This window comes from Haliotis rufescens, unplaced genomic scaffold (genome assembly GCF_023055435.1).
Source record: "Haliotis rufescens isolate VD_foot unplaced genomic scaffold, xgHalRufe1.0.p SCAF_19, whole genome shotgun sequence".
Lineage (NCBI taxonomy): Eukaryota > Metazoa > Mollusca > Gastropoda > Lepetellida > Haliotidae > Haliotis > Haliotis rufescens.
Genome location: NW_025963879.1, coordinates 25,378,131 through 25,405,246, shown reverse-complemented (window position 1 = coordinate 25,405,246; position 27,116 = coordinate 25,378,131). Strand labels below are relative to the sequence as shown.

Below are 27,116 nucleotides of genomic sequence, written 5' to 3'. Positions count from 1 at the left end.
CAGTCTATATCCCCAAGAGTGAGTGAGTGTGTTGGGTTTAATGCCGCTTTTAACAGTATTCCAGTTATATCACAGCGTGTCAGCTTAATGTGGGAGGAAAGCCCGAAGTGATGCAGGTCTAAGACGTTTACCACTTCGGTGAAACCCACGAGCACGGGTATGGTGCTGACAAACCTAGAAACATAATCAGGGCGAACCGGGATTCGAACCCACAATCATAGGTTTCTGGCGTGCCCAAAGGACGCAACTCTGCATAGCGAATCGCGGCGCCTTTGACGACTGGCCCACTCGTGCCCCCTATATCCCCAAGAGGTATCCTAAGAAAACAAATGTCAATGACCTGTAGATGCCAAACAGTTACTTTTTCCTGACAAATTAAATAGCTTGTGGTAAAGCCATTTCCATAAAAAAACACTGCAAAATTTCAGAAAGGAAATACAGTAATAGACACGATGCCGTAGTAAATGAAGTCATTACTTATTTATTTCCACCTCCTGCCTTGAGGTCATTTTGGATAAAAAACAAAACAAAAACTAAATTCTTGTTTATACTTCCATGCACCTACCACAGGACATCTTAGTGAAATTCATGCATATTCATGGACCGAACCACCCTCAAACTGTGGTTTAGTCCAGGGCCCACTTGCACAAAGCGATCTTAGCGCTAAGATTATTGTAAGCTATGTTAAAGTATGGGAGTTACGATCACCTAGCGCTAAGATTGTTTTGTGCAATTGGGCCCAGGAATAATGAATTTCGCTAAAAAGTCCTGAGCATCTATGCATTTGTGAAGTGACCCCTCCCGCCCAAGCAATGAATATCTTAACACACGCAAACCAATCACAGACACAACTAGGGACTGTCTCAACACCTTCCTATCATCATGCCAACGACTTGTGTGCATTTCCTGATCATCTGGTTACGTAACATATTTTTGTTGCTGAATTGAACTTTTCATGTAGCCGAATGTCTTGACCCGACAAACATCAAAATGATGAAGCCTGAGTTGTGACACAGAAAACTTCTCTACACTGGAACCTCAATAGTCCAGAAAACCCACTGTCCAAGTACCGTCTATTTGGTACCTCTGTATATATAATTAAAGGGACATCACTGCCATCGATTTGTGTGTCTGGGATACCTGAGAATGGTATCATGTTGATGAAAGGTTTCATTGTACGTAGATCTGTACAAATACAGACATCATGAAGGTTTCAGAGACAGCTCAGAGTGAGTGAGTGAGTTTAGTTTAACGCCGCTTTTAACAGTTTTCCAGTTATATCACGGCGTCAGCTTAATGTGGGAGGAAAGCCCGAAGTGATGCAGGTCTCAGATGTTCCAACTTCGGTGAAACCCATGAGCACGGGTATTGTGCTGACAAACCTAGAAACATAATCGGGGCGAACCGGGATTCGAACCCACAATCATTGATTTCTGGCGTGCCCAAGGGACGCAACTCTGCACAGCGAATCACGGCACCTTAGACGACTGGACCACCCGTGCCCCCGAGACAGCTCAGAAGGGTGATGTTCTTGCCTAAAGCTCTGAATACGTGAGTTGGCATTTACGCCACATTCAGCAAAATTCCAGCAATATCACGGAGGGTGACACCAGAAATGGGCTTTACACATTGTACCCATGTGGGAAATCGAACCTGGCCTTTGTTGTGTCAAATGAACTTTAGGCTACCCAAAGAAAACCTTCGCCTATATAAGATTTTTTGCTAGATTTGTAAAAATACATTTTTTTAGAATTTGTCTCTGGAAACATAACCAAATTCAAATTAATGAGTTAAAAAGTGTTGAAGCAACCCCTGTCTCTATCACACCTCTGCAATGTACACGACTACAACATCCAATAGATTGCACAAACACTGCCGCCATCACTCGGCCCCACCTGCCACAATGGCTGCCATCCATCCTACAGTCAAACCACAGGAAGCCAAAGTTCCGACAAAACGTGTAGGCCTTTTTGTTACTCTTAAAAAGCCTCTCTCTATATACAGTAAAAAAGGGCATACTGTTTCCTTATTTTAGTCCCAACGATGGACCCCTGTGGTGAAACTGTTTGCAAGTGGATGGGCATGTTTCCATGACAACAATGAGTGACAGCAACCAATGGATATCTCCATAACAAAGAAACTGAGAGCTGCATTAACCAATCATGTTGCTTCTTGTTCTGGGGAACTTGTATGTGAATGAAGCACGTTGTTCAAAGGATCATAATTTACCAATCTTTGACCAACAAGGTATCTGCAAATAAAACATGTTTGTCTTAGTGAATTATCTAACAGCGTACATGGAGAGGATTAACAAACACATTTCAAAGTAACAAACACATTTCAAAGTCCAAAGTTCCTCTTCTAAATTGCGGCCTAGTACAAGCAAGTGATAAAAACATTTAACTGAAGCAGAATCTGAAGACTGATCTTTACATGAAATAGCTGAAATAGCTGGGGACCTTCTCTAATCCAGGATGTAATCACAGGGTAGACCAGCATAAGATGTGGGGACCTATTCTAACCCAGGATCTAATCACAGGGTAGACCAACATAAGATGTGGGGACCTATTCTAACCCAGGATGTAATCACAGGGTAGACCAGCATAAGATGTGGGGACCTATTCTAACCCAGGATCTAATCACAGGGTAGACCAGCATAAGATGTGGGGACCTATTCTAACCCAGGATCTAATCACAGGGTAGACCAGCATAAGATGTGGGGACCGATTCTAACCCAGGATCTAATCACAGGGTAGACCAGCATAAGATGTGGGGACCGATTCTAACCCAGGATGTAATCACAGGGTAGACCAGCATAAGATGTGGGGACCTATTCTAACCCAGGATCTAATCACAGGGTAGACCAGCATAAGATGTAGGGACCTATTCTAACCCAGGATCTAATCACAGGGTAGACCAGCATAAGATGTGGGGACCTATTCTAACCCAGGATCTAATCACAGGGTAGACCAGCATAAGATGTGGGGACCTATTCTAACCCAGGATCTAATCACAGGGTAGACCAGCATAAGATGTGGGGACCTATTCTAACCCAGGATCTAATCACAGGGTAGACCAGCATAAGATGTGGGGACCTATTCTAACCCAGGATCTAATCACAGGGTAGACCAGCATAAGATGTGGGCACCTATTCTAACCAAGGATCTAATCACAGGGTAGACCAGCATAAGATGTGGGGACCGATTCTAACCCAGGATCTAATCACAGGGTAGGCCAGCATAAGATGTGGGGACCGATTCTAACCCAGGATCTAATCACAGCGTAGACCAGCATAAGATGTGGGGACCTATTCTAACCAAGGATCTAATCACAGGGTAGACCAGCATAAGATGTGGGGACCTATTCTAACCCACGATCTAATCACAGGGTAGACCAGCATCAGTTTTGGGGACCTATTCTAACCCACGATCTAATCACAGGGTAGACCAGCATCAGTTTTTGGGGACCTATTCTAACCAAGGATCTAATCACAGGGTAGACCAGCATAAGATGTGGGGACCTATTCTAACCAAGGATCTAATCACAGGGTAGACCAGCATAAGATGTGGGCACCTATTCTAACCAAGGATCTAATCACAGGGTAGACCAGCATAAGATGTGGGGACCGATTCTAACCCAGGATCTAATCACAGGGTAGGCCAGCATAAGATGTGGGGACCGATTTTAATCCAGGATCTAATCACAGGGTAGACCAGCATAAGATGTGGGGACCTATTCTAACCAAGGATCTAATCACAGGGTAGACCAGCATAAGATGTGGGGACCTATTTTAACCCACAATCTAATCACAGGGTAGACCAGCATCAGTTTTGGGGACCTATTCTAACCCACGATCTAATCACAGGGTAGACCAGCATCAGTTTTTGGGGACCTATTCTAACCAAGGATCTAATCACAGGGTAGACCAGCATAAGATGTGGGGACCTATTCTAACCAAGGATCTAATCACAGGGTAGACCAGCATAAGATGTGGGCACCTATTCTAACCCAGGATCTAATCACAGGGTAGGCCAGCATAAGATGTGGGGACCTATTCTAACCCAGGATCTAATCACAGGGTAGACCAGCATAAGATGTGGGGACCTATTCTAACCAAGGATCTAATCACAGGGTAGACCAGCATAAGATGTGGGGACCTATTCTAACCCACGATCTAATCACAGGGTAGACCAGCATCAGTTTTGGGGACCTATTCTAACCCACGATCTAATCACAGGGTAGACCAGCATCAGTTTTTGGGGACCTATTCTAACCAAGGATCTAATCACAGGATAGACCAGCATAAGTTTTTGGGGACCGATTCTAACCCAGGATCTAATCACAGGGTAGACCAGCATAAGATGTGGGGACCTATTCTAACCAAGGATCTAATCACAGGGTAGACCAGCATAAGATGTGGGGACCTATTCTAACCCAGGATCTAATCACAGGGTAGACCAGCATCAGTTTTTGGGGACCTATTCTAACCCAGGATCTAATCACACGGTAGACCAGCATAAGATGTGGGGACCGATTCTAACCCAGGATCTAATCACAGGGTAGACCAGCATAAGATGTGGGGACCTATTCTAACCAAGGATCTAATCACAGGGTAGACCAGCATAAGATGTGGGGACCGATTCTAACCCAGGATCTAATCACAGGGTAGGCCAGCATAAGATGTGGGGACCTATTCTAACCCAGGATCTAATCACAGGGTAGACCAGCATAAGATGTGGGGACCTATTCTAACCAAGGATCTAATCACAGGGTAGACCAGCATAAGATGTGGGGACCTATTCTAACCCACGATCTTATCACAGGGTAGACCAGCATCAGTTTTTGGGGACCTATTCTAACCAAGGATCTAATCACAGGATAGACCAGCATAAGTTTTTGGGAACCTATTCTAACCCACGATCTAATCACAGGGTAGACCAGCATCAGTTTTGGGGTACCTATTCTAACCCACGATCTAATCACAGGGTAGACCGGCATCAGTTTTGGGGACCTATTCTAACCCAGGATCTAAACACAGGGTAGACCAGCATCAGTTTTTTGGGACCTATTCTAACCCAGGATCTAATCACCGGGTGGACCAGCATAAGATGTAGGGACTGATTCTAACCCACGATCTAATCACAGGGTAGACCAGCATAAGATGTAGGGACTGATTCTAACCCACGATCTAATCACAGGGTAGACCAGCATAAGATGTGGGGACTTATTCTAACCCAGGATCTAATCACAGGGTAGACCAGCATAAGATGTGGGGACCGATTCTAACCCAGGATCTAATCACAGGGTAGACCAGCATTAGTTTTTGGGGACCTATTCTAAACAAGGATCTAACCACGGGGCATGGGAATCAGTGCCAGATCTTACTTGTCATCTTTGATGTGGTTATAAAGCCTCCGGAACTGCCGCAGCTGGAAGGTGAAGCCGGCCACTATCACAATAACAGTCAGGAGGAAGGGGTAGATACGTCGCATCGTCATGTTCTGTGTCTCATCGTCAACACCTGCACACATACAAACACGGAGTGAAGATACATCAACTTGAAAGACTTAACAAATTGTTTCCTGTTTTGGTTTCTAAGCACTTGCCAAATAGTACATCACATTGTTTTTAAGACGAATACAATTCCTGACACCCCTGCAGCACGTTCATCAGAGATGTTTTGTTGTTTAACCCCACCCAGGAATATTCCATCTGTATGATGGCAGTCTGTAAATAATCAAGTTAGGACCAGACAATCTTGTGATTGACATCATGAGCATCAATCTACGCAACTGGGATATGATGACATGCATCAACCAAGTCAGTGAGTTTGACCACTCGATCCTGTTAGTCGCCTCTTAAGACAAGCACGGGTTGCTAAAGGCTTTTTACCCAGATCAAAACAGGTTCATCACAGATGTGGTAGTATCTACATTAACTGTTAAACAAAGTCTTAAAGAACTACCACTAAATATCCAACAAACAGGTTACCAAGGTAACTGCATTACTGCAATCAAACAGCTAAACTTGCAACTGCCTATTGCAATCATCAGTGCAACATATGCGTTGTCTATACTGCTCACCTAATGCCGGCACGATGGTCTTGGCAATGACATAGGGCACAGACAGAGACATGCCTAGCACACACACCACGGGGAAACACAAGGAAAACAGGATGTATTTGAGATTCATGTTCCGCAAGCCATCATTGTACACCTGAAACAGGAAACAGAGAAACATGATTATTCCAAGATTATATACAGAATCTAGTGTCTATCTATAACCCCATGTATCTAGTGACTAGACTTAAACAAATATAAAGGCCAGGGTACCCCATTGGTCTCATATAAAGCAGGATCAGTGTGCCCTGTCTGATTGTGGGATGTATGTGGGCATGTAACTGGCTAGGAAATATATAGACTGGTGATTCATTATCAATCTGTTAATGGGCATAGTTACATGACTAAGCTGGAGTCTTTGAAAGGCATTTAGAAGTGGTACACATAAGGAAGAGAATAGATGAAGTCAACTTCTTTATTATGAGGAACAATGTTTCGGAGTATATGCTTACTCCTTCATTCACCTGGACAAGGAACAAGGTGTGTGTGTGTAGAACAAGGAACAAGGTGTGTGTAGGACAAGGAACAAGGAACAAGGTGTGTGTAGGACAAGGAACAAGGTGTGTATAGGACAAGGAACAAGGTGTGTGTAGGACAAGGAACAAGGTGTGTGTAGGACAAGGAACAAGGTGTGTGTGTAGGACAAGGAACAAGGTGTGTGTAGGACAAGGAACAAGGTGTGTGTAGGACAAGGAACAAAGTGTGTGTAGGACAAGGAACAAGGTGTGTGTGTAGAACAAGGTGTGTGTGTGTAGGACAAGGAACAAGGTGTGTGTGTAGAACAAGGTGTGTGTGTAGGACAAGGAACAAGGTGTGTGTAGGACAAGGAACAAGGTGTGTGTAGGACAAGGAACAAGGTGTGTGTGTAGAACAAGGTGTGTGTAGGACAAGGAACAAGGTGTGTGTAGGACAAGGAACAAGGTGTGTGTAGGACAAGGAACAAGGTGTGTGTAGGACAAGGAACAAAGTGTGTGTAGGACAAGGAACAAGGTGTGTGTGGACAAGGAACAAGGTGTGTGTGTGTAGGACAAGGAACAAGGTGTGTGTGTGTAGGACAAGGAACAAGGAACAAGGTGTGTGTAGGACAAGGAACAAAGTGTGTGTAGGACAAGGAACAAGGTCTGTGTGTAGGACAAGGAACAAGGTGTGTATAGGACAAGGAACAAGGTGTGTGTAGGACAAGGAACAAGGTGTGTGTAGGACAAGGAACAAGGTGTGTGTAGGACAAGGAACAAGGTGTGTGTGTAGGACAAGGAACAAGGTGTGTGTAGGACAAGGAACAAGGTGTGTGTAGGACAAGGAACAAGGTGTGTGTAGGACAAGGAACAAAGTGTGTGTAGGACAAGGAACAAGGTGTGTGTAGGACAAGGAACAAGGTGTGTGTAGGACAAGGAACAAAGTGTGTGTAGGACAAGGAACAAGGTGCGTGTAGTCGACCGACCTGTTCCATGACTCGCTTGAGCCACCACTGTGGGCCCATCATGGTCACAGCACAGATGATCTTCGCATGGAGCACTCCCAGTGCCCAGTCCTGTAACCATGGTAACAGCAAACATGTAGATAACAACAGCACTTTGGAAAACACTTGATTCTAATTGGTTAATCAGGTTTCAAATGCCCCTGACTCACATGTGAAGACAGTTGTATCACTGTATTCATTTCCACACATTCCACAACTTTCTATGTCAATTCCAAGCAGCAAAAATAATTTCCCAAATTTGTTCCTGCTCGGCTGAAATAAAATTAACAAGGCCTACAGATGTGTTTGTACTCTTAATGACAAGAACAACACAAGCAGTACGCCATCAGCTCAGGACAACATATTTACAGACAAGAGCTAGCTTGATGGACACAATATTTTTATGGATAACTACTTCTTTAATACTGTAAAAAGCGTTGTCAAGCAAGGATCTATACCGAAACGTCGCTTTTCACAGTATTAAAGGGGAAGTGTACACGCAAAAATCACTTTCTTTCTTTTTCTAAACAAAACGCAATTTTAGAATTAGTTAGTATCTGTGTTTGAAAATATACACTCATTTTTTTCACAGTGAAAGTAGGAAGCTCACAATAGTGTGAAAATGATATGCCGTTATGAGGCCTTCGTTTTTCGAGCTAAACAGGCCTGAGTTATTCCCCTTAGATTATGACGTAATTGGTGCCAATTCAACTGGGTTCCGGTCTTTTCTGAACGCAAAAGATATCAAGTACAAGTTTTCAGTAAAACAACATGGCCTACGACACACTCCGGCGCAGTGGTGACTCAGCATAACACTATGCTGGCTGGCATCTGAGATGCTAGAATCACACACCTGTACCTACACCACGTGAAGCGGCTCTAACAAAGCATGATGACGTCATAATGTTTATCAATTGGCACTAATGACGTCATATTGCAAGGGGCATAAGCCATGGTGTTTTTGTTATGGAAATAGAACACTTGGTAAATGTGAAAAATATAAATCGTTTTAATGCAAAACATATGTTAATTAATTGTGATATTTTTATATTTTTGTCTATGACACTTCTAGGTTAACACATTTATTGTGGAAAAAATACAAGAAAATTAGGTTCATTTCCGTGTGAACTTGCCCTTTAAAGAAGTTGTTATCCATAAAAATATTGTGTCTATCTTGTCATCCGTCAACTTCTAAGTAATGCCTAATAACAAGTTAAGAGCTAGCTTGTGACCAGCTGTGACTTGGGAGTGAGAGTACTCATCGATCTGGCAGTCAGTGTGCCCACAGTAAGTAAGCTCTTCCACCAATTTAAATTTCATGTCTTTTCAGTGCCATTATGCTCCAAAAGGTCAGAAATGGTTCCAATTCCAGATACCATGCAAATCATGGCTGCCTGATTATTAATGATCCTTAAATTATGTTGAGTACTATACAGCCAATGTACAATCATGCAATCCGAGAGTTCTCACCTGCCAAGGAAAGAAAACAGGTGTTTGGTCGAGCGGAACGCGAAGCGGCGCCACCACCACCAGCTCGAACAACAGCCCCAGCAGGAGGGGCACCATCCCGATGAGGAGGCCGGCTATGAGGAGACACTTCAAGGCCTGCACATGGAACAAATACATCAGCAGTCTATAAATGTGGGCAGCGTAGCAGTCTTGTTTTGATTGTCGATTAACACTGCATTCAGCATTATGATGGCAGTCTGTGAATAATCAACATACAATGGAAGACATGCATCAACCAAGTCAGAGAATCTGACTATCCGATCCCTTTACTCGCTTCTTACGACAATCATGGGTTGCTGAGAACCAATAAGATGCCAGATTTTCACGGGTAGACAGCACAGTAAGATTATACAAATCTTCACAGATTCTGGAGTTTAATGACAGTTTGGATCACACGGTATATATATAGATAAAAGTTCATGTTTGCTCTGATCTCAGTGAATGAGAACCGCATTTACGATAATAAGCACCCAGAAAATTGGTGCTTATAAAAACCCAACACAACAAAGTCACATCTGTTTTCAGAGACTGAGTGAAAGTGAACAACCTTTGTTCAAACATCAATGAAACTAAAACACTTCAATAATTGTTAAAACTCAATTATATGCCCCAAAAGTTTTGTTTGTTTGTTTGTTGTTTAACTCCGCACTCAGCAATAATTGCAATAAACCAGCTGCGGTCTGTAAATAATCGAGTCTGGACCAGACAATCCAGTGATAAATATCATGAGCATCGATCCACACAATTGGGATCGATGATATGCATCAACCAAGTCAGCGAGCCTGACCAACCGATCCCGTTAGTCGCCTTTTACGACAAGCATAGTCGCCTTTTACGGCAAGTATGGGTTGCTGAAGACCTTTCTACCCTGGCGTCTTCATGGGCAGCCCCAAAAGTATACACACAGTATGTACACAGAGTTACAGTGTTACACATGTTTGCTCACCAACAACGCCCAGTTTTTCAGCTTAGTGAAAATGGCCGCCGAGCCCTGAGGTATCCAGTTGTAGAGGACTGTGCTGATCCGGAGCATCAGCCAACAGACGTACAGACCACACGCCGCCGTGTACAGCTCATGGATCTTCGCATCACCCATCCATATAGACATCAACCGCCGCCCTACAAATACTGAACCAAACAGGTCCAACATAAATTATTTGATAGACAGTTTACCACCATAAGCTGTTCATTTCGTTAGCATGCAGAAGACAATAATCTACAGTCGTAAAATTTCTAGGTCTTTGACAATGTGTTTGGATCGTAATTTAATATACTAAAAGTCATGGCATGAAATTGCGACTGTAATAAATGGTGTTACGGTTTGTTGGCAAAACAAATTTATTTACACTCCAGTGATTTTGTCAATTTTTCCATCTGTAGTGTGTACCTGACCGTATCAAATGAAATGTTATCAATATGGACTTTTTAATTAATGAGAAGTGCCAGTCTATAATACAATGACTATTGTTCTAGGCTCTCCATTTTGTTTAATTAGCAACAATTAAGTCATTTATTTCCCGCAGAAGGCGGCGTGTTTGCCATGTACAGCAGCCAGAAAATGTTTACAAGTAACCGGAAGTTGAAAAGACTGTTAACATTCAAGATGAGTTATAATTGAATGATTTAGTCACAGTTTAATGCCGCACTCAGCAATATTCCAGCTATATGACGGCAGTCTGTATATAATCGAGTCTGGAGCAGACAATCCAGTGATTGACATCAGGAGCATCAATCCGAGTAATTGGGACCGATGACATGCATCAACCAAGTCAGCGAGCCTGATCCCGTTAGTCGCCTCTTTCGACAAGCATAGTCGCCTCTTACAGCAAGCATAGTCGCCTTTTACGACAAGCATAGTCGGCTCTTACAGCAAGCATAGTCGCCTTTTACGACAAGCATAGTCGCCTCTTACAGCAAGCATAGTCGCCTTTTACGACAAGCATAGTTGGCTCTTACAGCAAGCATAGTCGCCTTTTACGACAAGCATAGGCGGCTCTTACAGCAAGCATAGTCGCCTTTTACGACAAGCATAGGCGGCCTATTACAGCAAGCATAGTCGCCTTTTACGACAAGCATAGTCGGCTCTTACAGCAAGCATAGTCGCCTTTTAAGACAAGCATAGTCGCCTTTTACGACAAGCATAGGCGGCTCTTACAGCAAGCATAGTCGCCTTTTACGACAAGCATAGTCGGCTCTTACAGCAAGCATGGGTTGCTGAAGACCTATTCTACCCCGGATCTTCACAGACTCAACTTTGCAGGTCTGTCAATGAGATCAACCTGTTACATGACAAGACATATGTGTACAAACCTGGAAGAACAAGTGAGACAAGACTAGCACCAAACAGCGTCACACACATGAGTACTACCAGCAAGATGACCTGCAACACCAACACATACCTTGTCAGAACTCATAAATACAGATTACTACCCCACAGTGTTTCCATATCATATCATGTGTGAAGCCCATTTCTGGTGTCCCCTGCCGTGACATTGCTGGAATATTGCTGAAAGCCGCGTAAAAACCAAACTCACTCACTCATTCCATATCATAAATATCATACCTGCCGGTATTAAGAATAAATTTGTTTGGTGAGCATAATACAGATTATACAGATATTATGATTTGGAAACACATGGGAATATCAATCTATTTATCTTGTAATGCCATCATTAAAATTATTCATGTTTAAGATAGTATTTCACACATTTTAGAAACCGCATATGAATACAATGCTGGAGAGCCCCAATTGATACAAAGTCATCTAAACTTACTGGGATCATAAGGCAAGAAGACATTGCATTGCTTCATGGAGCTTGCTAAAAGTAGTTCCTGGAATCCACTATGTGATAGCTACATAATCATCTCTTACAAATATACAGCTGTGACCACAGGGGGATTGAAACTATTGGAATAATTAAAAACACTATTATGATATTATAACAACAGTGAAGTATCTTACATAATGGGTTACTGGTTGACTAGACTGCGATAGTATCAGAGCTCCAGATAAGCTGCGTATCTGCGTGAAATACGCATCAGAAATGCAGAAATACACAGTAAAATATAATCTAAGCGTATCAAATACGCAAAGAACATTACAGATACGCTACAAAAATAAAACTTGTGCGTATCATCAAAATATTGTGAAGTAACCCTGCGTATTCGATTAGCAAATCAGCAACTTATTTTGAAATTATAACGGGCATTCCGTCAACCTTGCCAAACTCCACAATGACAGTTACATCATGATCATTTGCCATCACACTTTCTTGTGGAAGTATCGTGGTATTTTTTAGTCCTATAAAGCCCTCGAACCCACACGACACCAGTTTGTAGGGACTAGATGAATAGTGTTTTTAAATATTTAACTTAAATACCCACATGTGTAAAAACTAGTGGGTAACAGAAATTTGAATACGCAGATATAATTACTGATACCCAATGATTTTAAAATGCATGGGTAAAATACCCACAACACCAAAAGCTTATCTGGAGCTCTGAGTATACTGATTCGTTCGTACGTTCGTTCATTGTGATATTATTGCAATATGGGAATATCTTATACAACAGGTTATTGACCAACTAGTATTGTAATCGTGTGATAAGTAATGGTACATGGGCTTCCTTAGAGGTGCTCAGTGTGACTGGTCATGTTCTCTATTGCAATACTATCCTCGGTGAAAAGAGGAAGTAATGTGTCCCTGCATGTCCCTGTGTGCCTGCATGTCCCTGTGTGCCTGCATGTCCCTGTGTGCCTGCATGTCCCTGTGTCCCAGCATGTCCCTGTGTCCCTGCATGTCCCTGTGTCCCAGCATGTCCCTGTGTCCCAGCATGTCCCTGTGTCCCAGCATGTCCCTGTGTCCCAGCATGTCCCTGTGTCCCAGCATGTGCCTCTGTCCCAGCATGTCCCTGTGTCCCTGCATGTCCCTGCATGTCCCTGTGTCCCAGCATGTCCCTGTGTGCCTCACCTTGAGAGTAAAGAGTGTGGGTCTGATGTAAGGCTGGAAACCGGTTGGCCCTCCCCCTTGCAGCATGGCCTGGTGTGCCGCACCCAGACCTTCCCCCGGAACCTGCTGGGGGGGCTGGGGGGGGGCAGGGGGAGGAGCACCTGCTGCTGCAGCATTGTCCTGTTGGGGTGGGGGAGGAGGAGGGGGCACAGGATGATCTCCATGAACAACCTCATCCTGCAACAGAAGAATAACGTTGTCAACTCCATGTGTTTGTTTATTGTTGTTAAACACCACACTCAGCATACCCGCGAAGATCCGGATAAGAAAAGGTGTTCAGCAACCCATGCTTTCCCTAAGAGGCAACTATGCTTGTTGTATGAGGCTCCTAATGGGATCGGGTGGTTAGGCTCACTGACTTGGTTGATGCATGTCATCGTATCCCAATTGCATAGATTGATGATCATGATATCAGTCACTGGAATGTCTGGTTCAGACTCGATTATTTACAGACCGAAGAATATAGCTGGAATATTGCTGAGTGTGGCGTTAAACAACAAACAAACACATTCAGCAATATTCCAGCCACATGATGGCAGCTGTAAATAAGTCTGGACAAAGATAATCAAGTGATTGATATTGTACTCAGTGATCCACGCCATCAGGGTGCGTGGACATGCAAGTGACCGAGCCTCACCACCCGATTCATTTGGTCGCCTCTAACGACCAGCATAGGTTGCTTGGGGACCAAATGGATCGCTTCTAACGACCAGCATAGGTTGCTAGGGGACCAAATTCTAACCTGAATTCCCCATGGAGGAGCTCAATGTATGAGTCTCATTCACCAATGACCACTTGAACCCTACAGTAATATGGACTACTCACCCCTTCCTGAAACTGTATGTCTCCAATGAGATATGACCGTAGGCTGAGGATGTAGGCCACACCCAGCGTCCACCCTCGCACGAGGCCCTTCAACCAGAGTCGGGTGTGCCCCTGTTCCAGCAGCGCTGGCAACACCACCTGCAGCAACAGCAACTCCAGCGACAGCTCACTAACAGGGGCATCGCTACAACACAGGAGACACGTCATCACTAGCAGAGGCATCACTAGAACACAACACACAGGATGTCATCACTCACAGGGGCATCACTACAACACAGGACACACCTGTCATCACTCACAGGGGCATCACTACAACACAGGACACACCTGTCATCACTCACAGGGGCATCACTACAACACAGGACACACCTGTCATCACTCACAGGGGCATCACTACAACACAGGAGACACCTGTCATCACTCACAGGGGCATCACTACAACACAGGACACACCTGTCATTACTCACAAGGGCAACACTACAACACAGGACACACCTGTCATTACTCACAAGGGCAACACTACAACACAGGACACACCTGCCATCACTCACAGAGGCAACCCTACAACACAGGACACACCTGTCAGCGCTCACAGGGGCATCACTTCAACACAGGACACACCTGTCATCACTCACAGGGGCATCACTACAACACAGGACACACCTGTCATCACTCACAGGGGCATCCCTACAACACAGGACACACCTGTCATCACTCACAGAGGCATCCCTACAACACAGGACACACCTGTCATCACTCACAGGGGCATCCCTACAACACAGGACACACCTGTCATCACTCACAGAGGCATCCCTACAACACAGGACACGCCTGTCATCACTCACAGGGGCATCCCTACAACACATGACACACCTGTTCACTCACAGGGGCATCACTACAACCACAGGACACACCTGTCATCACTCATAGAGGCAACCCTACAACACAGGACACACCTGTCATCACTCACAGGGACATCACTACAACACAGGACACACCTGTCATCACTCACAGGGGCATCACTACAACACAGGACACACCTGTCATCACTCACAGAGGCATCCCTACAACACAGAGCACACCTGTCATCACTCACAGGGGCATCGCTACAACACATGACACACCTGTCATCACTCACAGGGGCATCACTACAACTACAGGACACACCTGTCATCACTCACAGAGGCAACCCTACAACACAGGACACACCGGTCATCACTCACAGGGGCATCCCTACAACATAGGACACACCTGTCATCACTCACAGGGGCATCCCTACAACACAGGACACACCTGTCATCAATCACAGGGGCATCACTACAACACAGGACACACCAATCATCACTCACAGGGGCATCGCTACAACACAGGAGACACTTGTCATCACTCACAGGGACATTGATAAAACACAGGACACACCTGTCATCACTCACAGGGGCATCAGAACAACACAGGCTACAAAATGTCACACTGACATGAAGCTAGGTCACACTGACATGAAGCGAGGTCACACTGACATCACTGGGTCACACTGACCTGGAGAGCATGACATGATACGGCAGGAATGTTGGAAACAGTTTCCGGATGACCCTCACTGGCAGCCACAGCATCAAAAGCACCGTGCTACCAAATATAATCTGAAAACAGGCAAAGAAAGATGGTAACAGATTACAAGATGCATCTGAATAGTCATGAATCTGATCATTCACTTCCTTAAATTCCCCCATAATACTGAAGTATCAATGCTGACACTGATGACATGGTGTGTGGTGATACAAGGTAGAATGTGTCATAATAAGATCCATGTATGTCTTCAAAGCAATAAGCCTTTACTTGCACTACATCACTAAAGGCTATTAGCCTAGCATCATGTGTCAGTTCTGTATTCCAACATGGCCACACTGATGTGTGTACCGATCTGTCAACAAGACAAGTCCAGATGTTGTATAAAATCTCCCTAAGACAACCTTTATTATTGAATGGGTGAGTATGGTTTTATGTCACTTTTAGCAATACTCCAGCAATATCACTGCAGGGGACACCAGACATGGGCTTCACACATGTGGGGAATCAAACTCGGGTCTTCAACGTGACGAGCGAACTTGTCAACCACAAGGCCCCCTTATTATTTCGAGATATCTGCTGACTGTAAGAAGCCTGGGAACTCACCACGGAGGCCACAAATCTGCGGACGTGTCTGTACACAGGGAGATGAATCATCTGAAACAACACACATTATTCATGTACACACATCTGAAACAACACACATTATTCATGTACACACATCTGAAACAACACACATTATACATGTATACACATCTGAAACAACACACATTATACATGTATACACATCTGAAACAACACACATTATACATGTACACACATCCGAAACAACACACATTATACATGTACACACATCTGAAACAACACACATTATTCATGTACACACATCTGAAACAACACACATTATACATGTACACACATCTGAAACAACACACATTATACATGTACACACATCTGAAACAACACACATTATAGATGTACACACATCTGAAACAACACACATTATACAGGTACACACATCTGAAACAATACACATTATACATGTACACACATCTGAAACAACACACATAATACCTGTATACACATCTAAAACAACACACATTATAGATGTACATACATCTGAAACAACACACATTATACATGTACACACATCTGAAACAACACACATTATACATGTACACACATCTGAAACAACACACATTATACAAGTACACACATCTGAAACAACACACATTATACATGTACACACATCTGAAACAACACACATTATAGATGTACACACATCTGAAACAACACACATTATACCTGTATACACATCTGAAACAACACACATTATACATGTACACACTACATAATAACTTTACACACATGCTACACAGCGTGCATGGTCATTTAAAGAAATCTCTTACAAAACCGCAAATATGTTATATGCCATATCTTGATAGCAAATACAACAAATGAATGATATACAATTCTCGAGGCCATACATTGTACCCGCCCCATCCAACCCCACCCTCCAGGCTTGTGAGAAGGTATCCCAGTTTTTCTAACCTCTTGTATGGGGTTGAAGTCGGGGTCGTTGAGGTTTCGGAGGAACCAGAGCACCCCCGGCCGCAGGACCTCGCGGAGCAGCAGGATGAAGGATGCGAAGTAGAACACATAGACCATCCCCACCAACCAGTGGATGAACATCGACGTTCCCGGCGCCAGGTGGAAACTTGTCTTACGATCTTTGAGCGTTGCATCAAACATTGACTGCAGAAACAGGAAAGATGTTCAGCATAGCGAAAATACACAAACTGTACCTAACAATAATCATTTTTTAACTGCTTGGAATAAACATAAAAATATCAATATAGGCATGATAGGACGAAGCAGTAGAAGTCTTCGTATGCTGGCATTATACTGCTTCAGATACCCATTCTAGTGCCCACTCTACAGCTGGTTTGGCTGGAAGTGTGTCAAGAAAAGTCCCTTCTCTTTCATTGTCAATACTACACGGCTTTGTATACATGACGTTCCTCCATCACCTATGAATGTATGGGTTCGTTTTGTAGTTCAAATTATCAACTAAAGAATCACGTCACTACCAGGTCCAGCGAGAGGGAAGCCAGTGGGTGCTTACATTGCTTATATTTCTGTTGAACCATGTGCTATTGCTTTGCGACTATCTGTTCTAAATTAGCTTCAGTATCCGGTAGAGTTCACACAAACTTCATGCACAGAATAGGGCACATGATTTCTGTTGAACCATGTGCTATTGCTTTGCGACTATCTGTTCTAAATTAGCTTCAGTATCCGGTAGAGTTCACACAAACTTCATGCACAGAATAGGGCACATGATTTCTGTTGAACCATGTGCTATTGCTTTGCGACTATCTGTTCTAAATTAGCTTCAGTATCCGGTAGGGTTCACACAAACTTCATGCACAGAATAGGGCACATGATTTCTGTTGAACCATGTGCTATTGCTTTGCGACATCTGTTCTAAATTAGCTTCAGTTTTAGGTAGGGTGCACCTAAGTTCATGCACAGAATAGGGCACTCTTGACTTATACATGTTATAAACTTTAAATAGACACTGGTCACCATTACATCAACTACATACCAACTATGTATTCACTGTTGAAGTACTGATGACACTTTCTTTGGGTACAAGCAATCACATCCCTTATTTTGAAGCATGTCCTAGCCCTCACTCTGGAGAGTTTCTTCAAGGTCCAGCTATATGACGGTGGTCGGTAAATAATCGAGCCTGAACCAGAAAATCCAGTGATTGACATCATGAGCATCGATCAATGTAATTGGGATACGATGACATGCATCAACTAAGTCAGCGAGCCTGACCACCCAATCCCATTAGTCGCCTCTTATGACAAGCAGAGTCGCCTTTCTTTTATGGCAGGAATGGGTTGTTGAACACCTATTCTAGCCCAGATCTTCATGGGGGATACAAGCATGGGTTGTTGAAGGCCTATTCCACCCCTGATCTTCAAGGGTCAACTCACCAGAGAGCAGATGTCCAGCCACCAGCCACAGATGAGTGGGAATACCCCGATCTCCACGACAACCAGCAACTTCACCTTCACCACCACGTAACACAGACCCAACACACGGCGGAACCTGGGACACAAGTAATACACACAGTCACAGGTTAGATTGAAAATGTGTTGATTGTTTGTTTCTTGTTTAACATTGTTCAACACAGCACTCAGCAAACTTTCAGCTAAATGGTGCATAGATACCAAAAGCTCAGAGACAAAACATCATATTTCACCCCACCGGTGAGTGGTGACACATTTATGCATGGATTACTTTGTGGACATTTAAGATACAACAAAATCAGTTGCTTTCCATCTTCAGCAGTGGACAGCTTATGTTGGATATTATCGATGACACAATTTTCATATCGATTATTGTTAATATTTCTTCTCATTGATGAAAATTCTGATTATCAATCTTCTTAGCCATCCCTAATGGTCTGTCAATAGTTGAGTCTGGATAAACCAGTGGTTGATATTATGAGCACCGTCCCACATCATTAGAGTACGATGATATGCAATATACTAGGTCCCAAAGCCTGACCACTCCAACATGTAACATGTTCAGTAGCCTCATACAACAAACAGTTTTGTTGGCGACCCTACTTAAACCAGAATCTCAACAGGGTCAAGATTGAAACAAAATGAAAAATGTGGAACTTGTTAAAATCCTTTCAGAACTATCATCTTACATTATGGAAAATTCAATATTTTGAACAAGAGTCTCCAAGACTTTCACTTGAACATGTCGTCAAAAAACGGTAATCCATAAAAAACAGGCAATATTACAAATAAGGCCAAGGGTACTCTTATTAACAGGAATTCTAAGATGCCTTCACTCAAAGATCACAAGGCTCTGACTGCGATAAAGTACACTTTTTAGTTGCGTCATAATTGGCTGACGTCATGACGCTGTTCCGACTATCTCCCCCGTGATCTAATGTATCCTTGGTAACATTGTTCTTTCATTACTGTCAAACAAGATGGCACTCTTATATCATTATTCGGTGATGCAAGTGTCCTCGTGCTTTAACTATAATAGTCCATACTTTATTACACTATAAATGGGGGCAAAGCAAACTTTATTACTTAAATATATCTTAGATATGAACAAAATATAAATCTTACAAAGATACTGTTTGAGAAGCTTGTGTTGGAGGGTATAAAACCATGAAACTCACTTTTTCAGCCTGGCTACCGAACACATGACGTAGAGTGCCAACAAAGACAGTGCGATCACCACGTAGCCCGTCAATGTGGTCAGCAAACCCTCGAAGTGGGACGACAGAATCTAGGAACAAACACATTATAATGTACAAAGGATTGAGTGAGTGTTGAATGCCGCGGTCAACAATGTTTCAGCTACTGCCAAACAAACTAATCATTTTGGGACAGTAGCTGTTCCGCATGCAACGAAGGGAGTCCATTTCTATTAAACATGGGGTTGTGGAGGAGTTCATGTGCTATGTGTGTTTGTCAGTGTGCCACATCAACACATGCACCATCTTCACATTAGTGAATTGTATTATGAGGCAGTAAAGATTGTTTTTACATTGTTGTCATTGTCAGTGGCAAAGTGTGATTGAAACGCTCATAAAATGTCAAGGGCTGAGCGGCCATATTGTAACTGGAAGTGTGATTTAGAGTTACCTCCCTTGGTTGTTGACAAACACAGGACAGACATGATTGTTAGAGAGGTTTCTGAATGTGACACAAAGGCATTTTATCTACTTGCCAAGTGTGGATTGGATATCTATCTGAAAACACAGAATTTCTGCCAACTTCCAACACTTTAAAATTCAAAAATGGAGTATCAAGACATTACAGTGACAGAATCTGGACATTATTGACTACACTGACTGATGTTACAGTGTTACAGGGCCTGTTACATATTACTGCTGCCACATATTTGACCCTTTGTATTTCCTTTTGTGATTGTAAACCTAAAACTGTGTGTTTCAATATTATTTGTTAATTAAATTATTTATTGATCTTGTGTGGTCATTTACTGATTTCACAAATTAGTCCTGTACAAAATGATGACCTAGTGAACATTTCAATCAGTTTGGAAACCACTTTGTCACAACTGGTTGTAAAGGGCCAACACAGTGAGCCCATAGTGTTGTTTAACATATTTCAACTTTGGTAACACACAATTATGTCTTTTTCATCTTTTAACCCCTGTCTGTTTCACTCCTCAACCCCCCCCCCCATCCCCTACCTCAATGATTGCCATGTTTGTATGCTTTGTGTCATGAAATCGCGAATGTTTTCGTTATCTGATCAACTAGGTCGTCGCAAGAAAAGTTGCCTGGATGTGGCAAGGGTAGAAACTAGGTTTTGATATAGGCTAGTGGACACGCTTGCCTCGGGAAGATGGACCAATGTATGAGAAATATGATTTTGTTTGTTGTTTAACACTGCACTCAGCAACATTCCACCTATATGCTGGTGGACTGTATTGAGTGAGTGAGTGAGTGAGTATTATCTTATGTCGCTTTTAGCAATATTCCAGCAATATTCCACAGCGGGGGACACCAGAAATAAGCGTCACACATTGTACCCATCTGGGGAGTCGAACCCGGGTCTTCGGCACGACGAGCGAAAGCTTTAACCACAAGGCTACCCACCGCCACGGCGATCTGCATACAAACAAATCTAGGCCAGACAATCCAGCGTTTGACAGCAAGAGCATTAATCTAAGCAATTGGGATACGATGACAAGCATCAACCAAGTCAGCGAGCCTGACCATCCCTCCTGTTAGTCACCTCATACAACAGAGAGTGAGTGAGTGTGTATGGTTTGACGCAGCTTTTAGCAATATTCCAGCAATATTTCTGGGGACACCAGAAATGGGCTTCACACATTGTATCCATGTCGGGAATCGGACCTGGGTCTTCGGCTTGACGAGCGAATGCTTTAACCACTAGGCTACCCGACCGCCCACCTCATACAACAAGCCTGGGTTGCTGAAGACCAATTCTAACCGGGATCTTCACGGGGGTATTTTACATGAACTTACAGCATCATCAGCTTTCAATCCAACCACGGTGAAATGCCCAATATGATATGGACAGAATGCTGAAACACAAAGAAACAGTTTGACATACGGCACAGAGACACCCTGACACATGATGGGGATGGGGTATTATATGGAGGCAGTGGTACTACAGCTGTAGTATTTCATCCATTAACGCAATTGAGGCCAACTTTAACAGAAGGAGATATTACAATGTTTAGGAGACAGACCATTAGTGTTCCTTGATCAACATTGATCTTCAACATGCATGTACTCACCAAAGACAAGAATAAACAGGGTGTTGAGTGAGACAACCCAGAACACATGTTCCTGCAAAAGAAAATATATTGTTTTTACAGGGTTTAGAAGTGCAGATGATACAAAATCTACCATATTTTGTCAAAGGTTCACATATGTTATACAATGAAGATTAAATGTTGACCTTTATCAGCTTATAACAGCTTTTCCCAAGATACATTCATAAATAAAATCTTTCTAAAATTTCCCTATCAGTCTCAGTGTCACATAGAACTTGACACACATTTCATAATTAGTGACTTTGACATCCATTGTTTGCCAGAGTGAGTGAGTATGGTTAATGCTTTAAACGCTGCGTTCACTTGCATAGAGTGATCTCAGCCAAGACTGTTGTAACTGTCATACTTGAATGAATAAATGTCTGCGTCTCATTTGATCCCCACAACGACATCAGATCCCTTCTGTGTATGGTTTTACGCCGCTTTTAGCAATATTCCAGCAATATCACGGCGGGGGACACCAGAAATGGGCGTCACACATTGTTCCCATGTCGAACCCGGGTCTTCGGCGTGGCGTGCGAACGCTTTAACCACTAGGCTACCCGACCGCCCCCATTGTTTGCCAGAAAATTAGCCCATGGTTACTTAGTTTGTGTATCAGGTGTGAAGTCACTAAGCCTCAAGCTAACCATGAAAAGTTAAGAAAATGTTCCTCATCATCAGTCAAAAGAAATGTCTGATGTGATTCGTGCGGTGTCAGCCACACTGACTGACTGACTGACTGACTGACTGACTGACTGACTGACTGACTGACTGACTGACTGACTGACTGACTGACTGACTGACTGACTGACTGACTGACTGACTGACTGACTGACACACACAAAAGATTAACAAAGCCTGTACCCAGATAGCTACCGATCAGTATCATCAACTTACCAGGAACACGAGGGATCCATCCAGACCGAGCAACTGCAACAACAAATGTTACTAATGATATTGGTGGCATATTTCGTGTCAATATCTTAATTTCATTTTGAAACAAACATAGATTGATAACTTTTAAATATTCCAGCTATATGACAGCGGTCTGTATATAATCAAATCTGGACCAGATAATACAGTGATTGACAAGCTCCTAGCTAGAGAAGTGATCCACATCTCCTAGTTGGCATGAAAATGACAGGCGATGTCTCCTGGTGGATGCAAACAACAGTCATACATAGCATCCATACTAAACAACTGATCAGGGCCCCGTTCCCCAAAGCGATCTTAGTGCTAAGGTTATTGTAAGTCTCATTCTTTAACATAGGCTTACGATCATCGTAGCGCTAAGATCGCTTTGAGGAACGGGGCCCAGGACATATCACGAGGCAGAAGTTCCCAGACTCTACAAAGATGGCCAAGAATGCCTACCCTCTCCCACGTCAGCTCCTCAGCAGCCCGGTCCCACTCGATGGGGTTCCAGTTGTTGTCATCTGAAACAAGTTCGATTTAACACTGCTTTGAAAAGAGTTTGATGTGTTTATCTGGAAATACATCCTCCAATCTAATACTTTCAGCATTGTCTTCATACATGGGTTTGTTACTGTGATTCATAAGTTCAGACATTTGTTAATCAGGACAGTTTTACTGCAGTGATATAAACTCCACACTATCAACACAAGTCCACACTATCAACACAAGTCCACTTATTATCACAAGTCCATATTATTAACACAAGTCCACTCTATCAACACAAGTCCACACTATCAACACAAGTCCACATTATTAACACAATTCAACACTTTCAACACAAGTCCATTCTATCAACACAAGTCCACTCTATCAACACAAGTCCGCATTATTAACACAAGTCCACACTATCAACACAAGTTCACACTATCAACACAAGTCCACTCTATCAACACAAGTCCACACTATCAACACAAGTCCACTCTATAAATACAAGTCCACTCTATCAACACAAGTCCACTCTATCAACACAAGTCAACTCTATCAATACAAGTCCACTCTATCAACACAAGTCCACTCTATCAACACAAGTCCACACTATCAACACAAGTCCACTCTATCAATACAAGTCCACACTATCAACACAAGTCCACACTATCAACACAAGTCCACATTATTAACACAAGTCCACACTATCAACACAAAGCCACACTATCAATACAAGTCCACACTATCAACACAAGTCCACACTATCAACACAAGTCCACACTATTCAAAGAATGAAAAACACAACTAACTATCCCTCTTCTACAGCTACTCACCCTGTGCCACATTGTTGGCGTTCATCTCACCTTCCCCTTCATCTCCCCGGTCATCGTCCCCCCCGAGGTTGCCAGGGTTACCATCATTCTGATTACCTCCGCCTCGGTTGCCCCCAGCAAACCCACCAATGAGGTTATTCATAGCACCTCCGTCAAGGAAGTTCTGAAACATTTCATCACATAGATTCAGGTGATCCTCAAGTTGGTTGTCTCATCACTGTCTACCCAAACGCCATTTTACCTGACCTACACCCGGCTGTCTTCCAAATGCCACGTGGGTCCCACGGGACACAATCCCCAGTCCACACCCACCCTGTCACCACCTCACCACTGCCCACAGACCCCATCCACCCTCTGTCCCCCTGGCTGCCACACCCACAGTCCCCACCCACCCTCTGCCACTACCTGGCTGCCACACCCCTTTGTCCACACACTCCACCTATCCCTTGTCCCACCTGCCTCTGACACCCACTGTACACACACTCCATTTACTCTGCGTCCCCAACCTGGCTGTCTTGACTCTGCCCACAGTTCCCACCTGCCCTCTGTCCCTCCTCCGGCTACCACACCCACAGTTCCCACCTGCCCTGTCTCCCACCAGGCTACCACACCCACAGTTCCCACCTGCCCTCTGTCCCCCTCCTGGCTACCACACCCACAGTTCCCACCTGCCCTCTGTCCCCCACCTGGCTACCACGCCCACAGTTCCCACCTGCCCTCTGTCCCCCACCTGGCTACCACGCCCACATTCCCCACCTGCCCTCTGTACCCTACCTGGCTACCACACCCGCAGTCCCCACCTGCCCTCTGTCCCCCACCCGGCTGCCACACCCACAGTCCCCACCTACCCTCTGTCCTCCCCCAGGCTGATTATCCTGCTCCAGCCAGTCAGGCCCTCCACCATGCAGGATCTGTTCCCGGAGCCACACCAAGCTGATGAACGCACACAACGTACAGGTCACTACAAAACAGCCCTGGAAACAATCGGATGCCAAGTTCTCCCTGAAACACACAACATGACAACATAAGTGTATAGGCTGTAAACAAAATATGAGGCTACATCTTCATCACTAATCCCTGGGGGACAAATACAATCCTTCTCAGCATACGCTCACACAAATAACGCTGAACAATAATTAGCTCAGGCAGTCATATTTATTGTAGGTATCTTCAGTGTAGATATGGACCCGTGAAGATTCCAGGATAGAATAGGTCTTCAGCAACCCATTCTTGCCGTAAAAGATGACTATGCTTGTCGTAAAAGGCGACTAACGGGATCGGGTGGTCAGGCTCGCTGACTTGGTTGATTCACGTCATCGATCCCAATTGCGTGGATCGATGCTCATGATATTAATCACTGGACTGTCTGGTCCAGACTCGATTATTTACAGACCGCCGTCATATAGCTGGATTTTTGCTGAGTGCTGCGTTAAACAACAAAACATCAACAACAGTGTAGATATGTATATTTCCCGTCCTAAGGATGCAGGCATTGTCTATATCTCCAAGACTCGCATTTTGGTAAACCTACACTAACCCCTGTGTTCATACCTGTGGTTTTCAAGACCTCAAATATTAACCGCACTTGATTTTTACTTACATTTCACAAACCAATCAAACATCAAGATAAGGAAATGGGTATGGGACTTGCCACCGCCAGTTTTAATGTTTTAATGCCTTAGACGACTGGGCCACCCGTGCCCCCTCATTGCTATGATGTGTACAACTGCAGTACTGAGGTGCGTTCAATAAGCCGCTGTGTGCCGATGCGCCAGCAAGCGCCCCTGAAAATAATTCCTTATGAACGTAATGCATGCTATTCACGCTTTCTAGTGCCTCTGCACATACTGAAGAGGAGGCACACCGAGGGACAAAGATGGGCTACTTAGACAAATGCGGTGCCTGCAAACATTACATTTCGATATTTTCGGCTTATGTCACGATAATGCCGTAAACTTGTTTTGTTGTCTGATCGGTGACCGTTTAGCTAATGGTAAGGTTATCATATCTTTATCATAAACAATAATACTTTACATACACAATGTTCAACACTAATACTAAAATCAGTCTGAAACACCATTTTGAAAACCATGCCCTATGCTGGAGGAAGCTGACACATTGTTCGATAGCACCCGAACGTCCGTGGAGAAAGCTAAGAAAGCGCTGAGAAAGCGCTTTGGCCTATTGATCATAGGCCTGGTGTGTGAGACTTACGTAGACAGCATGTCAAGAGGAAGCGTCAACAAGGAGCTCACTGACCCTGTGAAGAGGCAGCGATAGATACGACCTGCAATAGCAACCAAAACATGCTTAAAAATAAACATCAACAAACATGTAAACAGATATCAATGACACTTTGCATGTAGTTTTGGGACAGATGTTTTTAGCACAATACAAGCAACCAACATTCATCTCAGTATTACAGAAGTCCCTCAGACGTTCTGATCAAGCTATTACAGTATCATGCCCATGTCACACATTCATCCATATTGAATATATGTGTGATCAGGATGAAGTCTGTCATTCAGCATGGTAAGGCATTGTACTTACATTCCACATTCAAATGGGTTTAATGTGGATAGGAGAAATATCAGCTTCCTGTCATGTTTGCAGTGGCTACTGGTTTACCATGTTTACAGACACAACCTATTGTAACTTACACGCTGTGAGCGGCACGACTCCCAGCCAGGCAAAGGAGAAATATCAGCTTAATGCTACTGGTTTACAGACACAACCTATTGTAACTTAAACGCTGTGAGCGGCACGACTCCCAGCCAGGCAAAGGAGAAATATCAGCTTAATGCTACTGGTTTACAGACACAACCTATTGTAACTTACACGCTGTGAGCGGCACGACTCCCAGCCAGGCAAAGGAGAAATATCAGCTTAATGCTACTGGTTTACAGACACAACCTATTGTAACTTACACGCTGTGAGCGGCACGACTCCCAGCCAGGCAAAGGAGAAATATCAGCTTAATGCTACTGGTTTACGAACACAACCTATTGTTACTTACACGCTGTGAGCGGCACGACTC

The 27,116-nt window shown here is 43.8% G+C and overlaps 1 protein-coding gene across 1 annotated transcript in view; it reads right to left on the bottom strand.

Moving 5' to 3' along the window:
• Window positions 1-1,383: 1,383 nt before the first annotated feature.
• Window positions 1,384-27,116, bottom strand: part of LOC124143275 (E3 ubiquitin-protein ligase MARCHF6-like) — a 31,627-nt gene continuing 5,894 nt past the window's right edge. Inside the window, exons 5-25 of the mRNA XM_048399094.1 lie at window positions 26,294-26,366; window positions 24,928-25,081; window positions 24,080-24,242; window positions 23,220-23,281; window positions 22,743-22,775; window positions 21,825-21,876; window positions 21,550-21,608; window positions 19,708-19,817; window positions 18,494-18,608; window positions 17,037-17,240; window positions 16,092-16,142; window positions 15,459-15,559; window positions 13,923-14,106; window positions 13,059-13,274; window positions 11,398-11,467; window positions 10,034-10,215; window positions 9,049-9,183; window positions 7,561-7,650; window positions 6,084-6,216; window positions 5,386-5,521; window positions 1,384-2,251 (exon numbers count right to left, since the gene is read on the bottom strand). Of these exons, the coding sequence (XP_048255051.1) occupies window positions 2,161-2,251; window positions 5,386-5,521; window positions 6,084-6,216; window positions 7,561-7,650; window positions 9,049-9,183; window positions 10,034-10,215; window positions 11,398-11,467; window positions 13,059-13,274; window positions 13,923-14,106; window positions 15,459-15,559; window positions 16,092-16,142; window positions 17,037-17,240; window positions 18,494-18,608; window positions 19,708-19,817; window positions 21,550-21,608; window positions 21,825-21,876; window positions 22,743-22,775; window positions 23,220-23,281; window positions 24,080-24,242; window positions 24,928-25,081; window positions 26,294-26,366 (2,414 nt within the window). The 3' untranslated portion in view covers window positions 1,384-2,160. The remainder of the gene's footprint in view (window positions 2,252-5,385; window positions 5,522-6,083; window positions 6,217-7,560; window positions 7,651-9,048; window positions 9,184-10,033; window positions 10,216-11,397; window positions 11,468-13,058; window positions 13,275-13,922; window positions 14,107-15,458; window positions 15,560-16,091; window positions 16,143-17,036; window positions 17,241-18,493; window positions 18,609-19,707; window positions 19,818-21,549; window positions 21,609-21,824; window positions 21,877-22,742; window positions 22,776-23,219; window positions 23,282-24,079; window positions 24,243-24,927; window positions 25,082-26,293; window positions 26,367-27,116) is intronic.